This window comes from Gigantopelta aegis, chromosome 5 (genome assembly GCF_016097555.1).
Source record: "Gigantopelta aegis isolate Gae_Host chromosome 5, Gae_host_genome, whole genome shotgun sequence".
NCBI lineage: Eukaryota > Metazoa > Mollusca > Gastropoda > Neomphalida > Peltospiridae > Gigantopelta > Gigantopelta aegis.
Genome location: NC_054703.1, coordinates 20214389 through 20227935, shown reverse-complemented (window position 1 = coordinate 20227935; position 13547 = coordinate 20214389). Strand labels below are relative to the sequence as shown.

Below are 13547 nucleotides of genomic sequence, written 5' to 3'. Positions count from 1 at the left end.
CAAAGGCTTGAGAAGTGCATATAAAGTATCCCTTGCTGCTAATGGAAAAATGTAGCGGGTTTCCTCTAATGACTACGAGTCAAAATTACCATGTTTGACATCCAATAGCTGATGATTAATAAATCAATGTGCTCTAGTGGTATCGTTAAATAAAACAAACTTTTTAGCTTCTTTTTTTTAGCTGTAATTTCAAATAGACTCATCATCTCAATGGATGGGGTAACCGAGTCCCCCATATCTCTCATTATATACAAAAGTTTTATTCCAAAACTTCACATGTATTTCAGCATTCCAGATATCCAATGAAGAACAAGACTAACTTTGTAATTGCACATTGATATCATAAATGTACAAAAATGACAAAACCATGATGTGAATTATTTTCTCATTAGCATGTCACTGCATCTTGGAGATGAAGTGTTTGACGTCTACATTATGCCGATCCACGGAGATTTCAACCATCTGTTTGTGCGACAGGGCACGGGTCTACAGGGACAGTGTGTGTTCAAGACGAAACTCTCCTTCAGGTGCGTTGTCAAATAGTCGTATCATGTATCGGGTAGGGGCAGGGTTTAGCTCAGTCAGTTTAGTGCTCGCCTGATGTGCTTGTGCTACAGGATCGAACAACCTCGGTATATCTCATTCCAACCAAGGGCGGGACGTAGCCCAGTGGTAAAGCGTTCGCTTGATGCGCGGTCGGTTGGGATTGATTCCCGTCAGTGGGCCCCATTGGGCTATTTCTTGCTCCAGCCAGTGCACCATGACTGGTATATCAAAGGCCGTGGTATGTGTTATCCTGTATGTGGGATGGTGCATATAAAAGATCCCTTGCTGCTAATCGAAAAGAGTAGCTCATGAAGTGGTGACAGCGGGTTTCCCCTCTCTATATCTGTGTGGTCCTTAACCATATGTCCGACACCATATAACCGTAATTTAAATGCATTGAGAGTGTTGTTAAATAAAACATTTCCTTCCATTCCAACCAGTGCATCACAACTGGTCAAAGGCCGTGGTATGTGCTTTCCTGTCTGTGGAAAAATGCATATAAAAGATCCTTTTGTGCTAATGGAAATATATAGTGGGTTTCCTTGCAAAGACTGTCTGAATTACCAAATGTTTGACATCCAATAGCCGATGATGAATTAATCAGTATGCTCTAGTGGTATTGTTAAACAAAGCAAACTAACTTTAAAATAGCCTAACGTGTATCGGGTATTGCAGAGTTTAAGACTTATGCTAGGCTTAGACTACCAACTGCCAACAAAAAGTTAGCCAATTTGATGGTTGTATTGTAATTTCCCTAACTCCAGGTGCGCTCAGATTAACAACTAATGGGTTATACGGCAAGAATCGAGTTGTAAGATTACTCATCTAGCAACTGGAATGTCGTGACAGCAGAAAATTGGTAGCCTATCATTAATCACCAATCACAAAAAATTAATTAAAAAGTGAAAATCTGCAGATATATAGAGAATAACTGGTTACTGCCTTAACTTACTTGACCAGGGTCCGTACTTATAAAAACGTTTAAGAGTCCTGACTCAATCTTTAATGAGGTCACATTCATACAATTTGTATGGCGTTGTCATGACATTAGTTTCTCAGATTCTGTTAGTCTCGAGTCTTGACTCTAAAAGTTTTATAAGCACCAGGCCTGGTATCTTAAAGCAATAACATGTTATTTTTTATCCAACAATAATAGTCAAAAAATCATTTATTCTTGTTTTGGTATGCAAGTTTTGTTAGGTTTAAAAATATTGTATTCAAATTAATGATATAGAACTTAAAAATGTGATCTGTATTATTCAAGTCGAGTCAGGCTTATGTTTGGCTTTTGTCAATGTATAGAATAAATGCAGAATAAATGTTATTATTAAATCATCAGAAAGCAAAATCAAAAATAAATAAATAAGTGTACAATTCTTTAAACATCCTTAATTTTGTTATGCTTTGTTTTACAAACTGAAAATTTATTTTGCTACATATTTTCTGACAAATCCAACATGTCATTGGCAGTAGCTCAAAGTTAATGTTTATGTGAAAACCAAAAAGGCACGTACCTCGGAAATGGAGAGTTGGCAGCTTTAAATCCTGCAAGTGTATTTGTTGTGTTTTCTTTTGTAGACCACATTCCACAGAATCTTTCACTCATCGTAAGATGACGATGTCACTCGCAGACAGGTCAACCAAGACACAGAAGGTCAAGGTCTTACCTATAGCAGGTCACGACCCCGATGCTCACAGATCAGAGATGATAAAGGTATTCGTACTGGCTAAGTTTGAAATTCATTTTGTGGAATGAGAAGCAAGATCTGCTTTAGACATTTTAGTAGATGCTACAAGTTGAGAAGCAGTTCTAGACCATGATTGGTATGTGCTGTCCTGTCTGTGGGAATGTGCATGTAAATGATAGGAAATGGTTTATTTAACAATGCACCCAGATATTGAGAGAGGTAACCCGCTGTCGCCACTTCATGTGTTACTCTTTTCGATTAGCAGCAAGAGATCTTTTATATGCATTGTCCCACCAACAGGATAGCACATACCACGACCTTTAATATGCCAGTCGCGGTGCACTAGCTGGAACGAAAAATAGCCTAATGGGCCAACTAACGGGGATCGATCCCAAACTGACCACATATCAAGTGAGCGCTGTAACACTAGGCTACATGCATAATGCTGCTAATGGCAAAATGTAGCAGGTTTTCTCCGAAAACTATGTGTCAGAACCAGGATTGATCCCAGGCTATTGTTCATTCCAGCCAGTGGATCACAAACTGGTATGTGCTATCCTGTCTGTGGGTAGCACATATGAAAGATCTCTTGCTACTAATGGAAACAATGTAGCAGGTTTCCTCTCTAAGACTACATGTTAACATTACCAAATGTTCGACATTCAGTAGATGAAGATTAATTAATCGATCGGCCTCGGTGGTGTAGTGGTTAGGCCATCGGTCTACAGGCTGGTAGGTACTGGGTTCGGATCCCAGTCGAGGCATGGGATTTTTAATCCAGATACCGACTCCAAACCCTGAGTGAGTGCTCCACAAGGCTCAATGGGTAGGTGTAAACCACTTGCACCGACCAGTGATCCATAACTGGTTCAACAAAGGCCATGGTTTGTGCTATCCTGCCTGTGGGAAGCGCAAATAAAAGATCCCTTGCTGCTAATCGGAAAGAGTAGCCCATGTAGTGGCGACAGTGGGTTTGCTCTCAAAATCTGTGTGGTCCTTAACCATATGTCTGATGCCATATAACCGTAAATAAAATGTGTTGAGTGCGTCATTAAATAAAACATTTCTTTCTTTCTTTATTAATTAATCGATGTACTTTAAAGGTGTCAGGGATGGGATGTAGCTCAGTGATAAAGCATTCGTTTGATGAGTGGTCTATCTTGGATCAATCTCCATTGGTTGGCCCATTGAGCCAGTACTCCACGACTGGTATATCTAGGCCATGGTATATGCTATCCTGTCTGTGGGATGATGCATATAAAAGATCTGTTGCTCCTAATGGAAAATGTAGCATGGTTTCCTGTGATGACTACGAGTCAGAATTACCAATGTTTGACATCTAGTAGCTGATGATTAATAAATCAAAGTGCTCTAGTGGTGTTGTTAAACAAAACAACCCTTTCATGTACATTTGTGTGTTGTATTGATTTCAGTAATACTGTCAGTGAATAGCTTTCTTTTTAATGGTGTTTTTTTTTGTCTTTAAGTCTTACAAATACAGGTAATTGTAATCGCATTGTTAATGTCTTACCAAGGGTGCAGAAATTACTTACTACCTATAAATTAGATATGAAATGCAATTTCTTGTTTACAATATCAGTGTTTGTATGTACAAGATGTTTCAAATCGCCAGAATCTTTCTAGAAGCCGAAACAGATTTTACCTTCCAATAATTTTGTACATACTAAAAATAATATATCTTCAGAAGTAAAGCCAAGTTTTAGCCACCACAAACATTAAGATGGCCAGAAACACATTGAATATACAGACACAGATATTCTAAAAGTATTCAACGTGTAATTTCACTTAGTCAGAAACATCTCAGAATGGTAGAAAACTCCGGACAGTCCCTTCAAAGAAAATAACTTTAACTTTTATAGTGATTATTTACAATATCCTGAGATGTCATTAAACAATCGTTCTTACTTTATCAATTGATCAGAAAGAAGAGGAGCGATTGCGAGCTTCTATCCGTCGTGAGAGCCAGCAGAGGCGGATGAAAGAGCGAGCGCACGCACGAGGGATGAGTTCATCGTACCTGGAGGGGTACGACGAGGAGGACGAGGATGATGAAAACACCATCTCCATCGCGGCACTCAAGAAGAAGTACAAGGCCGGGGCCAGGAGAGGTGGGAGACAAAACAGTGTTATAGAAAAATAAAGATAATTTTGTCTATAGAGAGAGGTGGGAAATTCAAAACTGGGTTGTAGAAAAATAGAGATAAATTTATCTATAGTGATAGGTGGGAGAAAAAAACTGGGTTATTAAGAAATAGAAATAAATTTGTCTATAGAGAGAGGTGGGAAATTCAAAACTGGGTTGTAGAGAAATAGAGATAAATTTATCTATAGTGATAGGTGGGAGAAAAAAACTGGGTTATTAAGAAATAGAAATAAATTTGTCTATAGAGAGAGGTGGGAAATTCAAAACTGGGTTGTAGAAAAATAGAGATAAATTTATCTATAGTGATATGTGGGAGAAAAAAACTGGGTTATTAAGAAATAGAAATAAATTTGTCTATAGAGAGAGGTGGGAAACTCAGAACTGGGTTGTAGAGAAATAGAAATAATTTTGTCTATAGAGAGAGATGGGAAATGCAAAGCAGTGTTATAAAAAATAGATAATTTTGTCTATAGAAAGAGTTCTGAAACTCAAACGTTGTTGTAGAAAAAGAGAGATAATTTTGTCTATAGAGAGAGATGTGAAATACAAAAGAATATTATAGAAATGTGAAATACAAAACCGTGTTATAGAGATAATTGTGTCTATATAGAGAGAGGTGTGAAACTCAAAACAGTGTTATAGAAAAATAGAGATACTTTTGCCTATAGATAAAGAGAGCTGTAAAACGCAAAATTCATTCGGTATATAATGCAAAATTTGATTGGGTAATCAAATCCACTTACAACACTAAAACCAGCATTAATGTGTTGGAAATTTGGCAGGGTTTCTGGCAGAGGGTACGAAGGGTAAAATTATGTATCCTAAAATGTTGAAAATTAATGGGTATATTTGTATAATGTTTAGATAGATAATAGTAAGAGCTCTATAGAAAGTTGGCTTTAATGCAACTGTCATTTACAGAAAGTCTGTGTCACCTTTACACCAGGAACCTGGTTTACTAAACATCGTAAACATGTTTACATGCATGTAAAACTTACACCTGTCATACGTCTACGTGTAGGTTTACTCCATTTCACGAAGCTGGTCGTAGAAATACTACTAACTTACTTTGCACGTAAATCTACGTCTGTTTTCTATTGCAACTCTCTTTAGTAGAAATTTGACATGTAAAGCTGATTATTAATAAATCAATATGCTCTAGTACTGTTGTTAAACAAAAGAAACTGTTAACTTTTAAAGAAAGGACGAATAAACTTGATAAAGTTTGGAAACACTGTTTCCAGTATACCAACACATGGTTGTACTGTACCAAATAAAATCCTATAGGTGACAGTGTTATCCTATGTAGTTAAAAACACTATATTCCCTATGTTTGGACAAGTCGATGTGCACTTTAAAAAAAATATATATATTTTATGATGATTTCAATTCATGTTTTCCAACAAAGTAGTAGAAAATGGGGCTGAATAAAAAATGTCATATCCAACTCTTGGATCCGCAACTAAAATTTCGCCACGTCATGAACAAGTTTATTATTTGTGTTGGTAATATGCAAGATGACGTTTGGGTTTCTTTTGGGTGGATTTTCTTGGTGGGTTATTTTTGTCTAGATATCTTTCAACCCTATGAAAATAATAGTCAGTTGAGCAGGCAGTCATTTGTGTGGATATATGTTATATTTTTAAATTGTAGAGAAAATATTATGTTGAATTTGGAAAAGATGAAAGTAAAACATTGTACAGTCCATCAAATATAAGTTTTACAATAATACGTTTGATAGCAGGGGCAGACCTAGACATTTGTAAAGCGGAGAGGGGTGTCACAGAATTGTAAAAGGAGCAAGTTGAGTTTGTGCAAGGCAAATGAGCTGAAGTCCGAAAGGGATCCACATTTTGTTTTAATATTTTAACCAAAACCACCAAAGTGAAATAATTGATTAAAAATGTTTTGGGGCATGGCCCTGGGGGATTACATATCATGACTCACCTAATCCGTTGAGGCCAAAGCTTTTTCTGTTTTTAATTATTATTATTATTTTACAATGCAATATTAGGTTATTCATATAAAATAGATGTCCATGGAAAATATAGAGAAAATGGTCAGCTAGGTTAATTTTTGCCCAACCCCTCTTACGCTTACGATGTTTAGTGAAATTGAGTTCAGGTTTTTAATAGAAATTGAAATTGTTTTTCAGAACGTCCAAATATTTACTCGTCTGACAGCGAGTCTGAGGAGTCAGAACCCGAGAAGAAATCGTGGAAACCAAAGAAACTGGAGAGCGACCAGGTACGTAATTACACTGTGTGACACACCTAGTTGGGGCATGACGTAGCCAAATATTTACTCTTCTGACAGCGAGTCTGAGGAGTCAGAACCCGAGAAGAAATCGTGGAAACCAAAGAAACTGGAGAGCGACCAGGTACGTAATTACACTGTGTGACACACCTAGTTGGGGCATGACGTAGCCAAATATTTACTCTTCTGACAGCGAGTCTGAGGAGTCAGAACCCGAGAAGAAATCGTGGAAACCAAAGAAACTGGAGAGCGACCAGGTACGTAATTACACTGTGTGACACACCTAGTTGGGGCATGACGTAGCCCAGTGGTAAAGCGCTCACTTTATGCACAGTAGGTCTAGGATCGATCCCTGTCAGTCGGCCCATTGGGCTATTTCTCATTCCAGCCAGTGCACCACGACTGGTATATCAAAGGCCGTGTTATGTTTGTTTTTTTGTTTTTCAAACAATATTTATTCAAATAAATGAAGTGGATCGGCAAACAGGCGATAAGCCTATATAAATCCCTGCTGGTATGTGCTATCCTGTCTAAAAGATCCCTTGCTACTAATAGAAAAATGTAGCGGGTTTCCTCTCTAAGACTACATGTCAAACTTACCCAATGTTTGACATTCCATAGCCATTGATTAATAAATCAGTGTGTTCTAGTGGTGTCGTTAAACAAAACAGACTTTTTACATACTCAGTTTGAGGGTAGAGTGGGATGTAGCTCAGTGGTAGTCTTACCCTGAGGTGTGATGGATTACAGGATCAATCACTTTCAGTGGACTCAGTTTTTTGCCCCTTAATCCTGACCAGTGTCCCACATCTGGTACATCAATAGAGTAGATTGAATAGATTAGATGTTTAACGACACCTCAGCACGAAAAATACATCAGCTATTGGGTGTCAGACTATGGTAAATGCAAAAATAATGTCTGCTACATCAAAGGCCATTGTATGTATGTACTGTCCTGTTTATGGAAAAGTGCATATTGTAGATCCCTTGCAGCCTTTTACATGTATCAAAATAACCATAACATGATGTCAGACATCACATAGCCACAGTTTAAAATGTACCGAGACGTTGTTAAGCAGATATTCCTTTTCTTTGCACAGGGTGATATTTGTTAGTGATCTATATTAGAGAGTGGGATTGAACTCCGACTGTAGTGTGCTTGCCTGAGGTGCTTACAAACCACTGCAGTTGACTCGCTGGGCTTTCCCTATATTAGAGAGTGGGATTGAACTCGGACTGTAGTGTGCTTGCCTGAGGTACTTACAAACCACTGCAGTTGACTCGCTGGGCTTTCCCTATATTAGAGAGTGGGATTGAACTCCGACTGTAGTGTGCTTGCCTGAGGTACTTACAAACCACTGCAGTTGACTCGCTGGGCTTTCCCTATATTAGAGAGTGGGATTGAACTCGGACTGTAGTGTGCTTGCCTGAGGTACTTACAAACCACTGCAGTTGACTCGCTGGGCTTTCCCTATATTAGAGAGTGGGATTGAACTCCAACTGTAGTGTGCTTGCCTGAGGTACTTACAAACCACTGCAGTTGACTCGCTGGGCTTTCCCTATATTAGAGAGTGGGATTGAACTCGGACTGTAGTGTGCTTGCCTGAGGTACTTACAAACCACTGCAGTTGACTCGCTGGGCTTTCCCTATATTAGAGAGTGGGATTGAACTCCGACTGTAGTGTGCTTGCCTGAGGTACTTACAAACCACTGCAGTTGACTCGCTGGGCTTTCCCTATATTAGAGAGTGGGATTGAACTCCGACTGTAGTGTGCTTGCCTGAGGTGCTTACAAACCACTGCAGTTGACTCGCTGGCTGTTTCCCCATCCCAGGGCGGGATGTAGCCCAGTGGTAAAGCACTCTCTTGATGCATCATAGGTCTAGGATCAATCCCCGTTGGTGGGCCCATTAGGCTATTTCTCATTCCAGCCAGTGCATCACGACTGGTATATCAACGGCCGTGGTATGTGCTATCCTGTCTGTGGGATGGTGCATGTAAAAGAGCCCTTGCTGCTGATCAAAAAGAGTATCCCATGTAGTGGCGACAGCGGGTTTCCTCTCTGAATGTGTGTGGTCCTTAACCATATGTCCGATGCCATATAACCGTAAATAAAATGTGTTGAGTGCGTCGTTAAATAAAACAGTTTCTTTCCTTTCCCCATCCCAACCAGTGCCGCGTGACTGATACATCAAAAGTCATGGGATGTCCTGTCTGTGGTAAATTGCAGAAAAAAAATACCTTGCTGCCAATGGCAAAATATCACTCAGTGTTTTTTTAGTATCAAAATGTAAGAATACATTTGTTTTCCCCCACTCTCCTTGTTGGTTTGCAGGATAAAAATAATAAGTTTTTTTTGTGGGAATTTGTTTTTGGTTTTTTTTTTTATAATAAAGGATATTAGTTTTATCCTGTTCAAGCCAAATAATGAGTTTATAATCATAACAAATAGAGCTCGTTCTATCTTGTATATGCAGGTGGGTTTTTTTTTAGTTTTTAATAATCTATACTGCCATTTTAGTCTGAATATTTTATTATTTTTCATATTAGACTGGAAGCAAATAAAACATTTATTGATGAATGGATAAAAATTGCCTCGAACAATATTTCAGAAAACTTTGTAGGCTTTTGTACAGTCGGGAATTATTTTCAGCTTTTCCTGGAAGACCAAAGGAAACAAAAACCAAGAAATTTTTGGGTGGCTTTTAAATTTAGAATCTAATGGGCTTTTTTTGTGGTTGGTGGGGGGTTTTGGTGCTTTTTGCGGGGTGGGGGAATGTTCCAACCCAAAAAAGTCTTTTTTTTCTTTCTTTTTTTCATTTGAATATTTTATTTCCATTTTTGGTCACATTTTCACACAGTATATATATATTTTTTTTATACATACATACACAGATCAAAATTAATATACTATGAAATAAAACAACAAATATCTTGCCAACACATCATTGAACCTCACTCAGTACTAAACACTCAATTTTTTTTGTACATGTATATATATCTGGTAATAAATACTTAAGATACTGTCAGTGGTGGATTACCTAGAGATATTTATTCAAACTACTTATGGTATACACTCCATCTTTTAATAAATTCATTATATTTGATTTTATTGGAATACCTTTTTTTTATAATATATAATAAGAATGTATATGAATTTTTAATATTTTAATATCTAGTGATTTCTTCAGAAATTTTGAACTATATATAAATTGCTTTGTCAAAAGAGCAATAATGTCAATTATAATATTGTTCTTTGAGTGGCCAAGAAGAAAACTGGTACGAGAGAAGCTAACTATAATGTCTGCCGATTCTTTTATCCATTGCTCGACTTGTTTAATTAAATTTTGGACGTGTACACAATCAGAAAATAAATGCGTATACGTTTCAATAGACGCATTACAGAGGCTACAATTTGGGCTGCTTATCACTTTAATATTATAGAGAAACTTGTTTGTAGCGAGAATTCTTTGGATTATTCTATAATGGAACCATCTTAATTTGGTATCCTTAGATATACTGAACACATTGCTGTTGATACTTTTCCACCAATTGTATTCTTGTTCAAAATTTAATTCTCTTTCCCATTTAGATATATTTTTTGGTGGAGAAAAAGATGACTTTATATAGGTGTTATATATATGTTTTGACCCCTGTTTGTTTTGTATTATGGTATTTATATACTTTGACCAAAATAGAAAGTCAGCTGAAAGTGGTTTGGTGGATAAAAATGGCCATGTATGTAATATTGCAGCCTTTAGCCCTTCAAATGTAGTAAATGGTGGATGAAAGCCATAAAATTCACAAAATCCATCATATTTAAATAAGTTGCCATCTGGGTCATACATATCATGTACGTTTGTTATACCTATTATATTCCAATTCTGGTAATAAACAGTTTTGTTACCAATTTTAATTAGGGAGTTGAACCACAGTGGTTCAGAACTTACATCCTAAAAAGTCATGTTTATAACAACAAAAATTTGGAAAATGGATTAAAACATTTTTATTTTGTCATTTTAATTTTAATGTTTTTTTCCCCTCAGGATTCTGATTCTGACTCGGGACCCAAGAAGAAGAAAGCGAGAGTGCTGGACAGTGATGAGGAAGAGGAGGAAGCAGGGGGAGGGGGAGGGGGAGGGGGGTCTCCCAAAGGAGGGGGGAGTGCTTCAGAACACAGTGGAGGGAGGAGTGGTGCAGGATCTGAGAGTGAATGAGTGAAGAAATGAGACCGAGAAAGACAGCGAGAGAGAGAGAGAGAGAGAGAGAAACACAGAGAGAGAGAGAGAGAGAGAAACACAGAGAGAGAGAGAGTATGTAAGAGAAAAGAGAGAATGTGAGAGATGTGGAAAGAGAGAGAGAACACATTTTGACTTTGAGAGAAAAAAAAGAAGTGAAAAAAGACATTTTGACTTTGAGAGAGAAAAAAGAAGTAAGACGAAGACGTATTGACTTTGAAATGTGTTTTATTTGATCCACGATTTCACCTATTTGTAGCAGGTTTTGTAAAAATGTGTTGACTAGTGACAAACTAACAAATTTACAAATCTCTCTGAACCATCATGACATTATCTTAGCAAGTCGTTTTGAACTGCATTGTGAGATCGCAAAGTTGAGACAGATTAGGGGATTAGGCCCCTCTTGTATTTGTAAACTCGGCCTGCTGAGTTTCACTTGCACAATGATTTCTTGTAGATGTTATGGTAGTACTAAACCAAATAACATCTGGCTGGGTTAAAAATTCATGGTGCACCGAACATTTGATAGAGCATTTAATACCACAAGTCCTGCCATCGGTGATAAATGTGACTGTTGTAAACAAAATTAGTTTCATGTGGCAAAAACATGTATGCAATTTTATTTCATCTATGTGTTGTAAATGCATCTGGTTATACCAAAAATGAGTATGAAAGGTACCAGTTTCTTCAGTTGATACTTTGAGGTAGGGGTTGTAGTACTGATATATGTATGGGTCATAGTTTGGTTGATATATTGCATATAGTGTTTTTAAACACAAACATTAACATGGTCGCCTATGGGATTTTATTTGGTATAGTACAACCTTATAGCATTTTCTCTGCAGGAATTCACTGTACAGAAGAACAAGTGTCTACAAAAATATGGAATTTTTTATACATATATCCGTTGTGATTAGCTACATGAATTTCAGTGATCATAATAGAATTCTGTAAATAGGGGTGGGACATAGCCCAGTGGTAAAGTGCTTGCTTAATGCATGGTTGGTTTGGGATCGATCCCTGTCGATGGGTCCCTTTGGGTTATTTCTCGTTGCAGCCAGTGCAAGTTTGACTGGTATGTCTCAGGCAGTGGTATGTGCTATCTTGTCTGTGGGATGGTGCATATAAAAGATTTCTTGGTACTTATGGAAAAAATTTGCGGATCTCCTCTCAAAATGACCAAATGTTTGACTTCCAATAGCCGATTATTAATTAATCAATGTGCTCTAATGATGTCATTAAACAGAACAAACTTTAACTTTTTAAAAACAATTCTGTAACATTAAATAGTAATTGTTAAACAATTTTAAAATTAATTAGCAAATGTTGCTAATAAACATTTTGAAGAAAATATTATTCCTCGGTTTTAGAAACACATTGCTACAAGTATGATGCCAGATATGTTTATCAATCATTGAAATGTTTATCAATCATTGAAATGTTTACAGTATGTAACATCATCTCGCGGAGAGGCATTTCTCTAGGGTTATCACCTGTTTGTTGATCCACTTCATATATTTGATTAAATATTGTTTGAAATTTTTTTTTAATGTTCCAGTGCAGGGGCATAGGAAGATGCCAAAAAGTAAGGGGGGGGGGGGGGGGGGAGGATACACACACACACACATATATATATACATATACAGTTGTGTATGTATATATATATATATGTACATGTAGGCCTATGTATGTATGTATGTATATGTGTGTGTGTGTATATGTATATATATATATATATATATATATATATATATATATATATATATATACACGTGTGTGTGTGTATATGTATGTATATACATGTGTTTTCCCTAGAAATTTGGCAAGGCATGGTAAAAACAACACTTTGGGGGTATTTTCACCATTTTCAGGGCACTTTTTTTGCATTAAAGACAAAAAAATGTATTGAAATGAACATGAATGTAATTAATATTCTTGCTTTAATAAATGAATGGCAAAATATATAACAGAGATATTTTTATACATTTTTTTTAGTGTTTTATCAAGACAATTTTAGAATTAATTATTGAAAAAGGCTTTTTCAATCTCAGTGCAGCATGGCACTGATTAAGGCAAGATGGTGCTAGACTAGTGAGGCATGGTGCTGCACCATGCTGAAACAAGCTAGGGAAAATACTATATATATATATACACACACACATAAATATATAAAAACCTTTGCTGCTTCTACAAAGTAGGGGCGACATCCCCCCCCCCCCCCCCCCCACACACACACTACCCCAGTGCAGTGGTACAGGAATGTTTATTCTGCCTGTTTTATATAGTTATCATGTTTTGACATTTACCATTTATTACATAATTAAACTGCAACCAGTATTTCATTGTTTTTTTTCCTCTGTTGGACAAACCCCAGGATATTTATAGCAATTATCAGTCTCCTAACTGTGGAAATGGTCGGTTAACATTTTCACCATACTTGATTATAGGTGGTGGGATTTACCTCGGTTGAGTGCATCACAAGATTGTACCACCTTGGTGGATCCATTCAACTGATTGTTTTTTCTCTCGTTCCAACCAGTGCACCACAACTGGTCAATGGCTGTGGTATGTGTTTTCCTGTCTGTTGGAAAGGAAAGTGAAAGTGCCCCAGAAAAGTGCATATAAAAGATCTCTTGGTACTAATGGAAAAATGTAG

At 37.1% G+C, this 13547-nt stretch overlaps 1 protein-coding gene across 1 annotated transcript in view; it reads left to right on the top strand.

Moving 5' to 3' along the window:
• Positions 1-12516, top strand: part of LOC121373373 (RNA polymerase-associated protein LEO1-like) — a 38504-nt gene extending 25988 nt beyond the window's left edge. Inside the window, exons 10-14 of the mRNA XM_041499992.1 lie at positions 393-527; positions 2125-2260; positions 4177-4363; positions 6554-6911; positions 10700-12516. Coding sequence (XP_041355926.1) covers positions 393-527; positions 2125-2260; positions 4177-4363; positions 6554-6666 — 571 coding nt within the window. The 3' untranslated portion in view covers positions 6667-6911; positions 10700-12516. The remainder of the gene's footprint in view (positions 1-392; positions 528-2124; positions 2261-4176; positions 4364-6553; positions 6912-10699) is intronic.
• The last annotated feature ends 1031 nt before the right edge of the window (positions 12517-13547 follow it).